The sequence below is a fragment of the Diceros bicornis genome, chromosome 2, assembly GCF_020826845.1.
Source record: "Diceros bicornis minor isolate mBicDic1 chromosome 2, mDicBic1.mat.cur, whole genome shotgun sequence".
NCBI lineage: Eukaryota > Metazoa > Chordata > Mammalia > Perissodactyla > Rhinocerotidae > Diceros > Diceros bicornis.
In genome coordinates this window covers 10,375,244-10,391,282 of record NC_080741.1, presented here as the reverse complement: position 1 = coordinate 10,391,282, position 16,039 = coordinate 10,375,244, and the positions used below count along the sequence as shown (strand labels likewise).

The 16,039-nt window shown below is 39.3% G+C and overlaps 1 protein-coding gene across 1 annotated transcript in view; it reads right to left on the bottom strand.

Annotated features, from left to right (window-relative positions):
- Window positions 1-16,039, bottom strand: part of SLC9A9 (solute carrier family 9 member A9) — a 527,923-nt gene that overhangs the window by 344,131 nt on the left and 167,753 nt on the right. The window contains exon 6 of the mRNA XM_058551402.1: window positions 10,587-10,692. Coding sequence (XP_058407385.1) covers window positions 10,587-10,692 — 106 coding nt within the window. The remainder of the gene's footprint in view (window positions 1-10,586; window positions 10,693-16,039) is intronic.

Genomic DNA, 16,039 nt, shown 5'->3' with positions numbered 1-16,039 from the left:
CCCAGACTAGGGAACATCATCAGGCCCTGCACTGTAGAGACACAAAATTGCAAACAGGGGCTAAAACGAATAAGAAGCTACTATGACTTAGTGACAATGTATATCAGAAGACAGAACTACCCCTTCCAAGTCTGTCTCAAAACTGGTTTGTTGCCTAGAACATCAGCTCAAAATCACTTGGGGACATAAAGGACAATTTTTAAAGAATCTCCATCACACAGCATACCAACAACTGGTGTGGCAGAAAACGTCCCCTGCTTTCCACCCGTGGAGGTAACCTCTTCCCAGGACTTGGAAAGAACTGAACAGATGGATTCCCAGTGTGGATCATAAATTTCACAATATGAGAACAAGGTAGTCAAAATAGAGAGTAAGAGAAATTAGAAAGACAATGAGAAAGATGAAGGACAGCCTCCATAGAGAACATGATGAGTTCCACAGGTAGTGACAACTAGAATACAAGAAAGAACGTAAAATCTTGCAGAGGAAGATGGAAGATCCCAGAGAAGATGCTTTACCAGCTTCCTAATGTATAGGAATCCTTTACACAGTTTGAAATTATTAGAGACTGTCTAGAGTTTCATAGCAGGTATAAATTAATTTCAGCATTTCTAAACCAAATTGAAAAGGATTACCTGTTGTCAGACTCTTTTGCACCATTCTGAGAAACATTTTGATGAACACAGCTACCCGAGTGAATATTGGCTTGCTTTCATAAACAGCTCTTTTGCTGTCTCCACTTTCTCTACACATCATCATCTCTCCCTCCGCTATCATTCAGTGTCCACCATCTTTGAATATTGTAGTGGATAACAGAGTGCTTGGTTTACCTTATTTTACCCCTCCCATTAATCATCATCATTATTATTGTCACAGTCATTCCTTACTAGAATTATGACTGTTTCTTCAATTTCTTTGCTCACGACTCCTTGACTCTCACTTCTTTGCGAGTTCAGTTTCCTATTTCTATCATTGATTATCTATGAGTGGTAAACTCTATCTGAAAACGTCTTTATTTCATTCTTTCCCTTGAATGGTATTTTAGTTGAGTTTAGAACCTTGGTTGTAGGTTATTTTCCCTTAATACTTTACATATTATTCCCCTGTCCTCTGGCAGCTATTATTGCTAATGAGAAAACTGCTACCATCCAAATTGTTTTCCATTTTAGGTAATCCATCTTTCCTCTCTGATTGCTTTTAAGATTTCCACTTTGTCTTTGATGATCTCATGTTTCACTACAATGTATTTGGCTATAGATTAGTTTTAATTTATCCAGCTCTGGACATAATATGATGTTTCAATTTTTCTCTTCAATTCTGGAAAATTATCATCCATTATCTCTTCAAATATTGCCACAGATCAATTCTGTTTAATTTCTCCTTTTAAAATTTTTATTGATGTATTCTGAATTTTTTTCATGCTATCCTCCATGTCTCTTAACCAGCCTTTCATATTTTTTTAATCTGTTCTGTATTCTTGGTCATTTGCCACCTTTATCTTCTGGTTCACTAGCTGGATTTAATATGGCATTTATCTTACCCACTTAGTTTTTAATGTCAATATCTGCATTTTTCATTTTGAAATCTTCTTTTGTTTCCTATTTTCCTATTCTTTCCTAACTTTTTCCTACTCTTACATTTCTCTTTAGTCATTTTTAATATGCTCATTTTATAATTTATCTCAAATTTCTGTAATTTTTTTTAGTTTCTTAGGGTGCATATTATTCTGATTTACTTTTGTTTTGCTTATCTCTTGGCTTTTCTTCATAGTGGAATTATTTCCTTTTGTGGCCAGTAAATTTTTGTGGTGAACTCATTTTCAGAAAGGGTTGTTTTTTTTCTATGGGATTTCCATGTGCCTAGATTGAGAAAATATCACTTCAGAGCAGTTTGGCATATTTGGAAATAAGGAAAGGGAAATGAGGCTGGGGCAGGTGTTTCAATAGTCCTTAAAACTTTTTATCTTAATTTATTGGCTTGTAAATCCTATATCACAACTGCCTAGGCCAGGGATTTTGGTTCCAATTCTAGAGAGATGGCAAGTTTCCTCACCCTTTCTTGAGGCTGATAGACAGTCTATGTGCCTGAGAGAGCACTTGGAGACTCCTTTATTCAAAGAGCTTTGTTTAAGTTCTGTTACGATGAGTGAGCTTACAGACAGGGCTCTGATTTTCACATGGAAATGGGACTACAGCTCCAAAACCTCTGGGTGTATCCCCTACACAAAATCATGCGGCCACTGACAGTGGTAGCTTCCCATTCTTGCCATGATTTCTCTCTTGTTTCTCACACATACAGAATTTCCTTTTCTCTTCTCAAAATCAATTCTACATTTAGAAAAGATTTTTAAATAAAGCATTTCTTTGAGTTTGTAATGACACAGGGCCTATCTGCCTCATTTCAATCCACCATGTTCTGAACATTCCACTATTGTGAAATAGGTAGTTGTTGTTCTGAGATGCCCATTGTACTTGTCCTTCAGTCTCTTTCTTCTAATAAGAGATTCCATGCCACTGGCCACAGGGATGGGGATATGGTTCAGAAGTGGCCAATCATCACATTTAATTCCCTTGGAGTACTATGTGATTGGCCGATAGGTGATCTTCTGATACAAGCAGAGCCAATAGGAGTACTTCTCTGTGGTTGATATGCAAATATTAGGAGCATTAAGTGTTATTTTGAGCTAGAACAGTATAAGCCCAAAGAAGCCATTAGTCACCCTCTCCTGCTTCGTAGAGTAAGTCATCTATCTGTACTAGGAAAGAATGAGGCTAGCACTCAGAGGGAATCAGGGCCCAGGAAGAATGGACAACCATGTTTGAATCCTGAGTCCTGGCATGCCCAGGGTCAGACCAACCCCTGTTAAATAGGCCAATGAATTCCTTTTGCTTACCCTAATTTGAATTGGGTTTCTGTCACTTACATCTGACTTGTACACCAGTAAATTAAAGTACAATGGAATTGAGGTAGGAAACCATCAACATGAGTTTCTTTTATTTATTTATTTTGGGTCAGTCAGTTTGTCGTGCATGGCCTGACGTGGAGCATAGCAAGTTCTAAGTCATGGGCTGAGTTCCAGAGAAGCAGTGAGTGAATGTCAGATCTAATCTAAGAGACAAGGGACAGAGTCACAGGATAAAGCCAAGGTCAATTCCAAGTAATCTGAACAGGGACATTAAGAGCTAGGGTAGGAGGGATGCCAGTCATAGCCAGGAAACGGGAACCAGGGATCAGGAATGAGAAAAAACAAACAGGGCCGCAGCAGCAGGCAGGGGTGTGGGCAGCAAACACTGGGTGTTCTGCCTTAAAGCTGGAGGTCAGCTGAGCGCTGCCTCCCAGATGCTCCTTAGAGATGCCAGGGTGCCTTCCCATTCCTGCTAAGTAATGCCACCTGGTGTCCAAAAATGAAGTTGGCATGGAATTGACTGCCAGGACAAGGAGTCTTTAAGCAAAAAGGGCCATAACTTTTTTTTTTTTTTAATTATGTATCACAGCAGTATCCAGACAGGCATCAAAATAAATGCGTTTCATGCTGATTATCAGTTTCCAAGGCAAATATCAAAGTGAATTACCTGCAGAAAGATGTGTCAAGATAAGAAATTTGTTTTTAAGTTAAGCAGATTCATGAGGAATATTATACTCTGTGGTTGTGAAAAGTTTCAGTTTATTCTCATCAAAAGGAGACACCTTCTTATCAACTCCGTGTTTACAACTATGGGTCAAACGGGAGAAGAAGTAGAGCTAATGAGGCTAACTAATAAGGCTTTCCAAATATTTGGAAGAAGCAGTATGAAGAATATTAAATATCCATCCTCTGCAATAGATTTTAATAAGAGGAGTAGTAAAATGTTCCCACCTGTATTTGAAAGGGTATATGAACTCACTCATTAATTATTTGAGAAGCTTCCAAATAATTAGCTGTGTGTTGTGGGGGGATGGAGAAAAGTATAACTTGCCTTCAAGGAGCTTACAGTCTATGTAGAGATGATAGTACCAAGAGAAATCATAGAATTTCCTTAGTGATATGTGTTTATAACCAATCCCTACACAGCTATTTTCTGGGATGATTTTTAGAGCAAGGTTTCGTTGCACATATTAAATCCTGTTATAGCTATTGTTTGCCTATTGCAGTGAGGAGTTGTTGAGGGCAAGAGTGGGTGACTGTACCCATCCAATCTATATCACCAATGCTCAGCATAATGTCTGGCACATATATGTCCTCAGTACCTTTTTGTTAAATGGCTGGATGATATCTCAAGATTCCTCTTAGGCACATGGTTCTTTGAGTCTTACAGCCATCCCATTAATTTCCATGTTAAATTTCCCATAAGATGCATGGGCTATAAGAAATGTGGTCTTTCAAAATATCACTCACTTTAAGCACCAAGCATTCACTGATATCACACTTTAAATGGCGTTTTCTAGTAAGAACCTCTAAGCAGCATAACACTCTTATTTAAAAAGAGAAAATTGGTGCTCCATTTCTCCTTCTCTTTTAATGATCTACGTTGAATTTCTTTATAAGCATTTGCTTAACAGGGAATAAAGTATGTATTTATTGTCATCCAAGAGCCAGCTATTTAATGAGGTTCCTATTTTATCTCTAAGAAAATCTGGAGGCATCTGCATGCTGTGGAATTATTTCACAAGTAGATGTTTCAGTACAATCCCAACAATATTTCTGTTGTGCAGATAAGTGGCTGAGAAGAGTCAACATCCTCTTTCTCCTCTTTCATGGATAAAAAAAAATTTCAGACTTAAATCTACATAAAATCTGCACTTAATGAAGATTGCCAATTATCAAGTATGTTAATGGGGGATTCTTTGGACCAGAGTTGACCATAAGTAATTTCATCTATCTCAACAAATATACATATATATGCCAAAAGACGAAAATAAAAATCACCTATGATCCCACTTAATGCTTTGATTATATATATATAAATTATATTTATAACATGTTATAATTCTACGCACATACACATGCACACACATATACACACACGAATTTGGCTGTGATTTTTTTAACAAAAATAGATCTTATTGTATCTACCATTTTAAAATTTTCTTATTTTCTTTAAAAATATATTGCAAATATCTCTTCACATCAATATATTATTTCTGTATTATTTTTCAAATGACCACATGAAATTACATGACATTAATATATTATAATTTGCCCAACCAGCTAGTAACTTATGTACAACTTCTTACTCAAATTAATGCACTCATCTCCATGGAGAAATTGTTGCACATGCTCTTAATTACTTCTTAGGATAAATTTCTAGAAATGAAATAGATGGATCAAAGGATTCACAGATTCCAATGAGTGTTAGTAAATATTGCCAAATTGACCTTGTAAACGTTTTATAACTTTTCTCTTTCACCAGTAATGTAGGAGGTCCCATCTCCCCAGACCTTGACTTACCCCAGCATGATTGTTCTCTCTTGAGTTCTGAAGATTTGAAGACTTGCTGAGTAAAAATTGATACTCCGTTGTTGACTTTGTTTCATTTCATTATTAGTGAAGCTGATCTTACTTAGTAGAGCTATTGGCCATTTATATTTCTTCTCTTGTTTATGACCAACATATATACTTTGCCCATTTTTCCATTATGCTTCCTTTCTCCTTATTGGTCTTTGATATCAGGGTAATAGCAGCAGCTGATTTCTAACATTTCTGAGTGTTAGAAGCCAGGCCTTGTTCTAGGTGTTTTATGTTGACTCCCACCCAACGAGGTAAGTGCTAATACCATCCTTATTTTTCAAACGAGGCATCTGAGGCACAGATAGGTTAAGTAACTTACCTAAGGTAACATAACTAGTACATTTGCTATATTAAACAGATTAACAGTCATCGTTTATATTATATAGACCATTAACCTATGAACATGTGGTTGAAACTGCATTCCTTGGCTTATCATTTGTCATTTAATTTTATCTGTAGTGGTTTTTGCCTGCTAGGATTGCTTGACTCTATTGCCATTAAGTAAATTGGCTTTTCTTTTATAGTTTCTGCTTTTGATATCTTGACCACCTGAAGAAGAATATTTTAAATAAATATAATTAAAACACATACAAACTTTCAGACAGTATAAAAGGATACAAAATAAAGAGCTAAATTATCTTTTCCCCCTTTGTATAAATCATGGTCCTACATAGCAAAAGTATCTCTTTTTAAGCATTTATGTTTTTATTTCTCCTGATGGTTGCCCTATGACTCTAAACAATATTCACATAACTCCATTTCTTGATTTATCAACTCCACAGAGTATATATGGATTTCTTACTATGAGAGATGTGGCATTTTAGTTAACATATCCCTTTCTTTCCCTCTCCCCTCCTCCACTTAACTTCCATGAGTAATATCAATTTTGGTTGTGAGTACCTTTATAACTTTAAGTAATATACTTCAATCTCTATTTCTTGATTTATCAACTTTAGACAGTATGCCTTAACTAAGTGGTTCATTCCTAATGGGGAAGTCACATGGAAAAATGGTTATTCTCTATTTTCCTTGGATCATAAAATGCCATATTTATGAAGGAATGCTTCATTAGAAGCAGGTCAATCTTTAGTCATTTTAATGAAACCAGAGAGTTCTGTGTAAGTACAATGAAATATATTGATATAAATGATTATATAAATTATAATAAGTATATATATATTGATGTAGCATAGATTACATAGATTATATAGATTATAGAGCCTTTCCAACCATATTGCTTTATTTATTGTTCAGAATAATTTTGTAATGTATGTAGAACAACTATTACATTTTGTAGGTAAGGAAACAAGCATGGAGAGTCTATGGCCATATAAAGTCACTGTCCTGGTCTTCTAGGTTTTATTTTGTTTCTGTCCAGCATCCAGTTTTCCTTTTTTGTGGCAATATTAGTCTGAGCAATAAACCCATCTTTCCCCAGTCTTAGTTCATGTGTTTCCAAGTGAAACTGATTACAGCCTTGAACTCATGAAGCATGTGACTTAGACCTGAGCCAATAAGTGCAGTATATCTCCCTGGCCACGAGTGGGTCTGGAATGGCATCAGAATCTGTCAGGTGGACTAAGATTCAGGCTGGGAATAATGCGACAAAGCTTCTTGCTCTATTGTCCTGAAGAAAGTTATAGCCCTGGCAGGTGCTGGCAGCCGTCTTGTGACCAGGCGAGGGAGCTAACCCTGAAGGAGCTGAATGAGGAAAGCAAGAGTCCTGCTCATTTCACTGGATCCTTTCCTGAGCCATTTCTACTCCTGCTTCCAGTTACATCCGCCAACACAGATTCCTTTTTGTTTACTCCAGTTTGGGTTGGTTTCCTGACAACTATAATAATTGTACAGTTAATTCATGGCAATCCTGACACTGGCTCTTTTGACTTAAATCTTGGGGTCTTTCTACTCTACCATGCTGCCTCTAAAAGTAATGTCTTTGTTTAGGATTCAAAAACACACATCCTTCAAGACCTCTTCAATATATCTTTTGCCTTCCTCCACAGCCTATTAAACAATCTTTAGAAATGCAAACCCATCATGTGGAATTCATTCACTCGGGAACCAGTACGCATACATGTTTGGACACGACATTCCCTATATACTTGAAATAATAGTATGGGTCAGAGACAAGGTAATTGCAAAACTTTTTTGTTAAATACAGTTACTTTTATTTTAAGATGAACAATTCTGGATCACTTTAAGCCATAGGGACACCATCCACCACCTACTACTGTGTACAAGAGTTGTGGTCATCAAATTCAATTATGTGTTAGTTGTCTGAGGTTCAGAACACATTTAACCTAACAAACAGTATTATAATTAGTCATCTGCTTCTTAGACTAGCATGGAAAAGCTGATTTAATCTAAAATGTGGCTAAATTACTGGACATTTGAATGAAAATACTAGGGAATAGTATTCTCACACTAACAATTAAAATTTAAAAAATAATAAAACTGAAGAGGATGGTTCTTAAACAAGGAGGTTTGCTGGTGGAAGATGGGAAGGTAAATGAAAGCGTGTGGCCATTCCAAAGGGGTTCTGGAAGCACTGCAAAGGGTGATGATTTCGGTCATTTATTATACTTGATTTCACATCAAAATGTATAACTTTTCTTTTCCATGGTTCGAGAAGAGCTCTATCACTATTCTTAAACTTCAAAACCACACACAGGTTGAACTAAGAAAAGGAAAAACAAAAGAGGTTTTCATTTGTTCTTTTAATATGTCTTTCAAGTACATAGACTATCTTCAAAAACTTACTACCTAGGAAGGCCAACATATGCGTGAACTGCCGTTTTGGAAGGGAATTGATGGAAGCACGTGCAGGAGTGGGTGGGGGCTTAGCATACGGACTATTGGTTCCCAAAGGCAGAGACTGGGGTAAGGGGTAAAAGACTTGATTAGGCAGAAACAGAAGCTGAGGAGGAGGGAACTTTGAGTGTGAGAAGGCATGAAGTTACCAGCAGAGTTGTGTCAGGGCACTATGGGCTCCTATGGGAGAGAAAAACGGAGAGACATATGGATAGACAAATGTTGGAACTTCTGGTCTAAAAGTCATGGAAAACTTTTAAATAGGGCTTTTCTAAGGAAACTAGAAGATAGTTGGAAGAGAAGAGTGTGCGTTGGGGCGTTAAAAGGAGAGGGAATACGTGTGTGTACATAGATGTATAAAAAGAGATGGTCTTATGTGCTGTAAACTGCATTTAAGAAGCAAGTGAGAAAAGTGAAGAGTACAACATGTGGCAAGTTGTGCAAGGTGGAGGAAGCGGTCAGCAACAGACAGCCCGTGGACCAATAGTCCAGACCCAGGACAGGGCAGGTACAAACCACTCAGTAGAGCTCACAGAAAGGGCTAGTGGGGTCCAAATGCACCAGGCGGAAGAAAGAGCCTGCAGATTCGAATGTGTGGAAGTTTCCTGTCAAGTATTCCTAATTTAGGATTACCTTTGTTTTAAAGGCGGAATTCATTGGGGTCACTCTGCACGATACCTGAATTGCCATAGCTGGGAAGCACAAGAATTCAGCTGGAATGGCAAGTGTCTTGTGCCTAGAAAGGAAGCGATCTCACCACGGTGGGAAATACATTTATTCAGACACGCAGCGCATGGGTAGGGGGGTGGGAGAGGCACTGCCAGTAAGAACCACATATTGACCTGAAGGGGTACTAAATAGACTGTTTCATATGCCCCCGGGCTTGTGCTCAACAGCATCAACACTCATCCTTGGAGTCTACATTTTTAATGAAAAACTACTGTGAATGGTAGTGGTGACAGTGGAAAGGCCAAACCTTCCCTGGGCTGTAGCTGTGATTCTTTCCCAAGCTCATTTGCACTCTAGTGGTTTTGATTTGCTTGGCCTTTTACAACTTCGCAGCTCAGGAAGTGAAAACGAGGGACTCAGCAGATTTTTAAAAATTTTTACTCCAAATGTTCCTTTAATGTTAGTATTTCTTGGACAGAGAGTCCTGATGTCCTCATAAATTGTTCTCGGTGTTTCTTTAAAAGCATCCTTTAAGATCTGTGAATCTGCCATGGCTTTTGCTCTGAGTTTGCACTCACCGATATTTTCCTTTAATGTAGGAAAGGCACTTCTTGGTGGACAGGTGAAATGTAAGTTTCTTTGGAGACTCTTGCTTGAAAGTTGTTGAATTCAGTGGCAACTTGAGGGGGGCAGCCTAAAGAAATGTCAGCCGGTAGGAAAGAGGAGTGCTGCTCTTGTTTCCTACTCCCCTCTGCGAGATCTGACTTTTAAAAACCCTTTGTTCCTTCGCAGTACATTTTCAAATGCATTTGAAGTAATTAACACCTTGAATAGAATCCTGTTGTCACATTTAATTTTCAGATAGCTACTTTCCTTTGGGGTATTTGACAGTTGCCCAAAATGTTGGTCTTAATCTAAAAGCAAGAAGAGACCTCTGACATAGTGAAAGCCACCAAAGTGGCATTTATTAAATATAAATGGTAAGTGTCTAAATGGGAGGTGAGGAAGCAGCACTAGTTCTCATCTCAAAAAGAAAATTCTTCCAGGACGAAGGGAAATTTACATTAGCTCTTAGCTGCAGCTCCATCAGGTTCACTTGTTACGTGATGACTTGAAGATGCATGGGTTCTATAACACATTACATTTGCACTGAGAAATAAAGAGAGTATTCTGACTCTCAAGTTCTATCTCCAGTTTGCCAAATTTACTATAAATACAATGGTTCCTATTAGTCTATTATCTGGAAAATGATTTGTATAAGGAAAAAAATTAAATGATATTGATTTGAAATGAAGAAAGTTCATTTATGTGCATTTTAGGAACCCCAAATGAGTCAGCTAAATATATGCACTGAGAAAAAATAATGTTACCCTCTGGGTAGTATCTTGTAATAGGCTGGAAACATGAGACTCGTTAATAGTGTTAGAAATTAGGTGCCTAATGAATTGTACCCGTTATTGTAGACTTTCTGTGGTAACAATTCCTTAAAAGCTAGAAATTGCCTGCATCTATATGACACAAGAGAAAAGATACTATTAAAGCCACTAGGAATTATCACAGAGTGGAAGCATATTTCACATGGTCAAGGAAACATAAGCCAAGCGCTGGTACTTACTATGTGAGGACTATGGCTACTGCATCATTCAATACACTCTCCCCAAACAAGAGTGTGTACAGGTCGAGGTCGACGTGCAGTTCATGGAAAATGGCCAGTACCGTCACTGGAAAGAAACACACACAAATATGCAGAGTTAGCTGGGACACAGCCATGGACTTGTCTTTGGTTGTGGTCACTTCTAAAAGGTATTCATTAAATGCTTATCTTCTCAAATCCATCCTCTATACCCATACCAGACCTTTATTGAAAAAACAATCTGATCATTCACTCCCCTTCTTAGTGATTTCTCTGGGCTTCCCACTGCTAACAGAGGAAGTTGGAGATCCTTGGGACAAGTCTTCCATAATCTACACCCTGTTTACCCTCTAGCCTCTTGCTTGGCACCCCCTGCCCACCCTTTGCTGCCTCACTCAAGCCACATTGAACTTGCCATAATTTCCTAAACACATCGTGTAGTTTTTCAATTACTTTTGCATTTTGATTCACTTTACCACGTCAGCAATTTCTTTCTCATCCACGTAGTATCATTCCCCCCATTCCTTAAATACGTAAGTGCGCGCACACACACACACAAATGCACACACTTCTTGGTACAAAAAAACTTTATTCAATCTTTAAAAGACTCTCAAGTATCCCGCCAGCCCCCTGAGACCTGGCTCACTCATTTTTGATCCCAACTTTGGATCAAATTACGGAACTTATCACAATAGAGACTGTGAGCTCCCTGGGGATAGGGCCCCTCTTTGCAACACAGGGTACTTGGCACATGCTCAGTAAGTGTTTGATGTGTGAATGACTAAGTGAATGAATGAATGGGTGAATGAATGAAAGTTGTTGCAGTGGCCTACTCCTGTGAAGGGAGAGGTGTTTGGCACCTCGCTCTCATTCTCCCCTGAGATCACACTCATCTATAAAGATGGACTCAGTGTTCCTGAGAGCAGGACCTAAGGACTTGCGTCTGGCAGCTTGTTGTATGGAGCCTCTGGGAGTACATCAAGACAGTAAATATTCACACATCGATTATCTGTGTTCATCAAAACTATTTGGTGACTTGATATTTGAAAAGTTATGCAAAGTGTGAAGAGCAATCATTAGGAAAATGATCCATTGAGTTGATTGCCACAGGGGGAAAGAGGGTAGTTGAAGATGGTACTGACAGTAAATTTTTAAAGCAGAGTGGGCATTTTCATTTCTCTTCTTTCTTTTCCTATTTTATGGACCGTGAGGCTGGTAACTACGTTGTATAAGCGAGTGCTATGGGGAAGAAAAGCTGAGCTGGAAGGTCTTGTAAGTAGGGTCCAGAAGTTTGGCGCTCGTCCTCTGCAATGGGGAGCCATGGCAGGGTTTGTTAGAAGAGTGACACAAGCTGATTTCAACTTTGGAAATAAAGCCCAGGCAGCAGAGCAGAGGGCAGGATGGACATGTTGCTAGAGGTTTTCCCAAATGTTCTGGCAAGAGGTGAGTTGTACCGACGAGAAGAGTCCTAGATTCAGGCTCCCAACTCCTGCCCATCCTGCTCTGTCCTGCACATTGAAGAGGTTCAGAACAGGCCTCTCCAAGATGGCACTTTGGCACGTGGAATATTTTGAGTTAAAGGCGATCGAGACCCTATGGGCTCAAGAGAAACTTTTACCTCTCCCTCAAAGAAGTTAAATTGGGGGCCATGCTCATAATAAGAGTTATTACCAGAAATAAATTTTTATGCCTATCTGTATGGCAGAGCAAACCTCTAATTACTGAACATCTGCTCTTCTTATAGTCCTAATCAATTACCCTTCTCCACCTAAAGCCTCAGGCCCCTATCCTATTCCTTAGCTCAAGATGCCATAAATACCTCATTTTACCTTCTTGTCTCTGAAGCTTTCACTTATGTGGGGTCTCTGACTCTTTTATGTGTGTGGGGTTCCCATACATAGGAAATTATATTTGATTTTCTCCTGTTAACCTGTCCCATGTCAATTTAATTCTTAGACCAGCCAGAAGAACCTAGAATGGTACAGGGAAATTTCTTCCTCCCCCACAACATCTATCAGCCTGGGTTCTGATAGGTCCATGACCACAGTGCTTTGTACTTTACTTATTCACTGGTTCTCATCTTCCCTGTGTGTCACTAGCCCTTAGCACAGTGCCGGAATATAGTAAACCTTTAATGAGTAAATGAATAAAAAAGTAATGTCAGGGTGGATAGAGCAGAGGAGACAGCGCTCCCAAGATACTTGGGATGGAGAATTGGTGGGTCTTGGTGCTTGACAGACAGCAAGGAGTGCCTCTGGGTTTCATTCCTGGGCAACTGGTAGACGGGAGTGCATAAGGGAAATTAGTTTGTAGACAGAGGACTACAGTAAGTTTGGTGTTGGACATGTTGACCTAAGTAGCCAGGTGGAATTTCAAGAGGAAATTTCAATAAGAAAGCTAGAAATAAAAGACTGGAACTATACAGAGTTGAGGCAGAAGAAAGAATTTGGAGGTTATAAGCATACAGATGGAACATAAAGCCATACGAGTGGCTGAAATTGCCTGGGCAAAGTATATAGAAAGAGGAGAGAGTTGATGAGAGATCCTTGGGGGACAATTAGCGCTAAGGGGTGAGTGGAGAAAAGGAAGCATGAAATACACATATGGTATATTTGCCAAATCTAACTCTAAGCATGGACAAGTCAGCTGGAAACCATTTCCATCATGAATTTCTGTAAATAGATTTTTACTTACTAAAAATTATCCTAGAGGAAGGAATACTGAACTCAACAGCTAGCTTTGGGACAGAAGAAACAACAGAAATAAAATGTCATGAATTGGCATGACAATTAGCCAGATCCCATTTTAGCAGGCATAGAATAAATTTTATTATTCCTGCTGAAAAGGTGCTTAATCATGACAGGCAAAATGGCAGAGCTGTACTCTCTACTAGTGTGTAGCTAGTATTTGCCACAACCCTTAGCCTTTGCAGGTGGTAGTGGGAGGTGGGTAGCAATTACTTCTGCTGGCTAATCTTTGTTTCCTTCTTGGATTGAGTCAAGACCCTGCATCTAATTGAAACAAAGAAGCTTCAATTGGGGGCTTTAATTGACGGCATTTTCCTTTTGCTAGGATCTTGTGGAATAAAAGTAAAGTTATACTTAAACTAGAAAATTATATCTTGGCAGCTCTACTGTTGACTTTAGTCTCTGTAGCTGTTTATTTGTATTTCCAAGCTCTGATGAGGACTTGCAGTCATCTGCACTCCCAGGGAGGTTTCCTAGGCTCACGAATAGAGATGTAAGGCCCTGGGTTCCTTTCTCTACTTTTCCAGTTATGGAGTCCACTTTGTGCTGGGATAGACTCTGCATCTTTCCAGGGAGAGCTTTGGGCCTTTGGAGGGACAGGCTTTTAATTGAATATCCAGTTTTGTACAAAACTGTTTTGACATTCCCACAATTCCTTTTGCAAGAAGAACTGAACTCCACTTCATAAACAATATCCCACACAAAAGAGAAAGCTATGACTTTGCACATTCCTATCTACCCTGTGAAGAAATGGGACAGCTTTGAAATAAAGCAAGCCAGTGTGTCCTACAAGAGGGAGTATTTGCTGGGACCACAAATGAGTTGAATAGGTGAGTCAGGAAATTAGCCACCCACTCTTGCTGCTAAGTTTGAAGCTTTTGAAAAACTCATTTAATTAACTCGCTGGCAGGGCTCAATCTTACACACAATGTCAAGACACTTGATGGCACCTTCCCAGGAGAGAATCTCTTGGAACAGCTGTGGACATGCTCACACCAGCCCTGCCCACACCTTGCTGGGTTTGTGAGGACAACCCAGGCCCAAGGCTAGGCTAAAAAGCAATGCCTATTTAGCTGAGCCTTCTTATGATGGAGAGAACACTCTAGACACCATGTGGATAGGAAGGGGAGAAGACACGATCCAATTTCTTAAACCTCTGATTTTATCAGGAGATTTAGTCCTTTTTCCCTTTGTCATATTTCGTTCTACTCATGTCTTAGTGGCAAGTTCTAATGCTCCACCTGGGCTTGGGGCTCCTTCTCCTCCACACACTCTCTTCTCACCTGCCTGTTCAGCTAGAGAAAAATCCACTTTGTCTCTCAAATTGGTATTAAGGGATACAAGCACATGTAAACTTACGCTCAAATAAATAAGCACACACACACAAGCGCTCACACAACTACCCCCAGGTAAGAGCAATGGATGATTGAGAAATGCCATTGAATCATTGGAGAGATCTGAGAAAACAGTGTCAGCAGTGAAACAGCAGGGGAATGGGGGGGGAATGAATGATGAGGCCTGCACTTCTGAGAAGCTGGTGATAAGGGATGGAGATGGAAAAAACAATAGCCTACAGGGTAGAAAGCCCAGGGAGGCTATCTCTTAGATTCCTTGTTTATAGGTTGAGTGGATAAGCTAGAGGAAAGAAAGGCTGAAGACAGAGGGAAAACAAGGAAGACTTCTGTATCAAGGTCCAGAGGAGGCAGAGAGCAACTGAGGGGATGAGATAAAGGTAGCTTCCCAGTAAAGCAAGACCATCTGCTGAGAGCAAGGGCAGCAAAGCCTGAGTCAGAGGCTAGAGGAGGGTTGAAAATATCCAGAACATCGCTGAAGGGCATGAATTAAAGTTTTATAAAAACTGTTGAGGCCAAATATAAGGTAATTCTCATTCTTCAAGAGAAATACCCTAACAGTGAAGTAATATGATATTTTCATTAATTTCTTAACTAATTCATCATACCAAGAATCTTGCCCCCTACCACAACTCTATTATAGCATCAAAACTAATATTTTCTCAGCTCAAATGTAGTTTCCATACCTGGAGATAAAAATACAGATAATGACTGCCTGCCCTCATCAGTATCTCAATGAGTTGACTCTTAAAAGATGGTCTGCTTTTTTTTTTTCTTTTTCTGCTAGCTTTTTAACTGACCACTTTCCTAATGCTCCTTCAGTCACTTCTAAGTGTTCAGGGTGATTTAGTGACAATCCCATCCCTAGAATCTTCATTAGCAGCTCTCTGACCCATAGTTTCCTTGTGTTTTACAGGGAATTTAAATTTCAAGTGATATTTTAATGCAGCAGCTCTCAGCAACCTGGCACAAGATCTGCCTGGGTCTGTGGACACCACCACACAGTAGTTCCTCTACCCCTGTTGTTCCGAGTTGTCATTCACCTTGTCAAAATGCTGGCTCTCCCTGGAGGGAGCTCTCTGTGTTTTTCTGTGCAAATCAGTATGTATGACACTCGTCCCCAGCACACAGAGAATCAAAAATGGCTCAGGCTTGTGCAGCTGAATCATGTCAGGCCTGACAGGTGGAGGACCTTGGTATTCTCATAAACGAGGCAGCATTTTTCCATTTCCAAAAGTGATGATTGTGAAAATGTGTTTTCCTTTTCTCAGAGGGAGGGTGGTGGAGGAAATTCTCTTGCAACTTTTCCCACTTTTTTGAAATACTGTATGTAGTG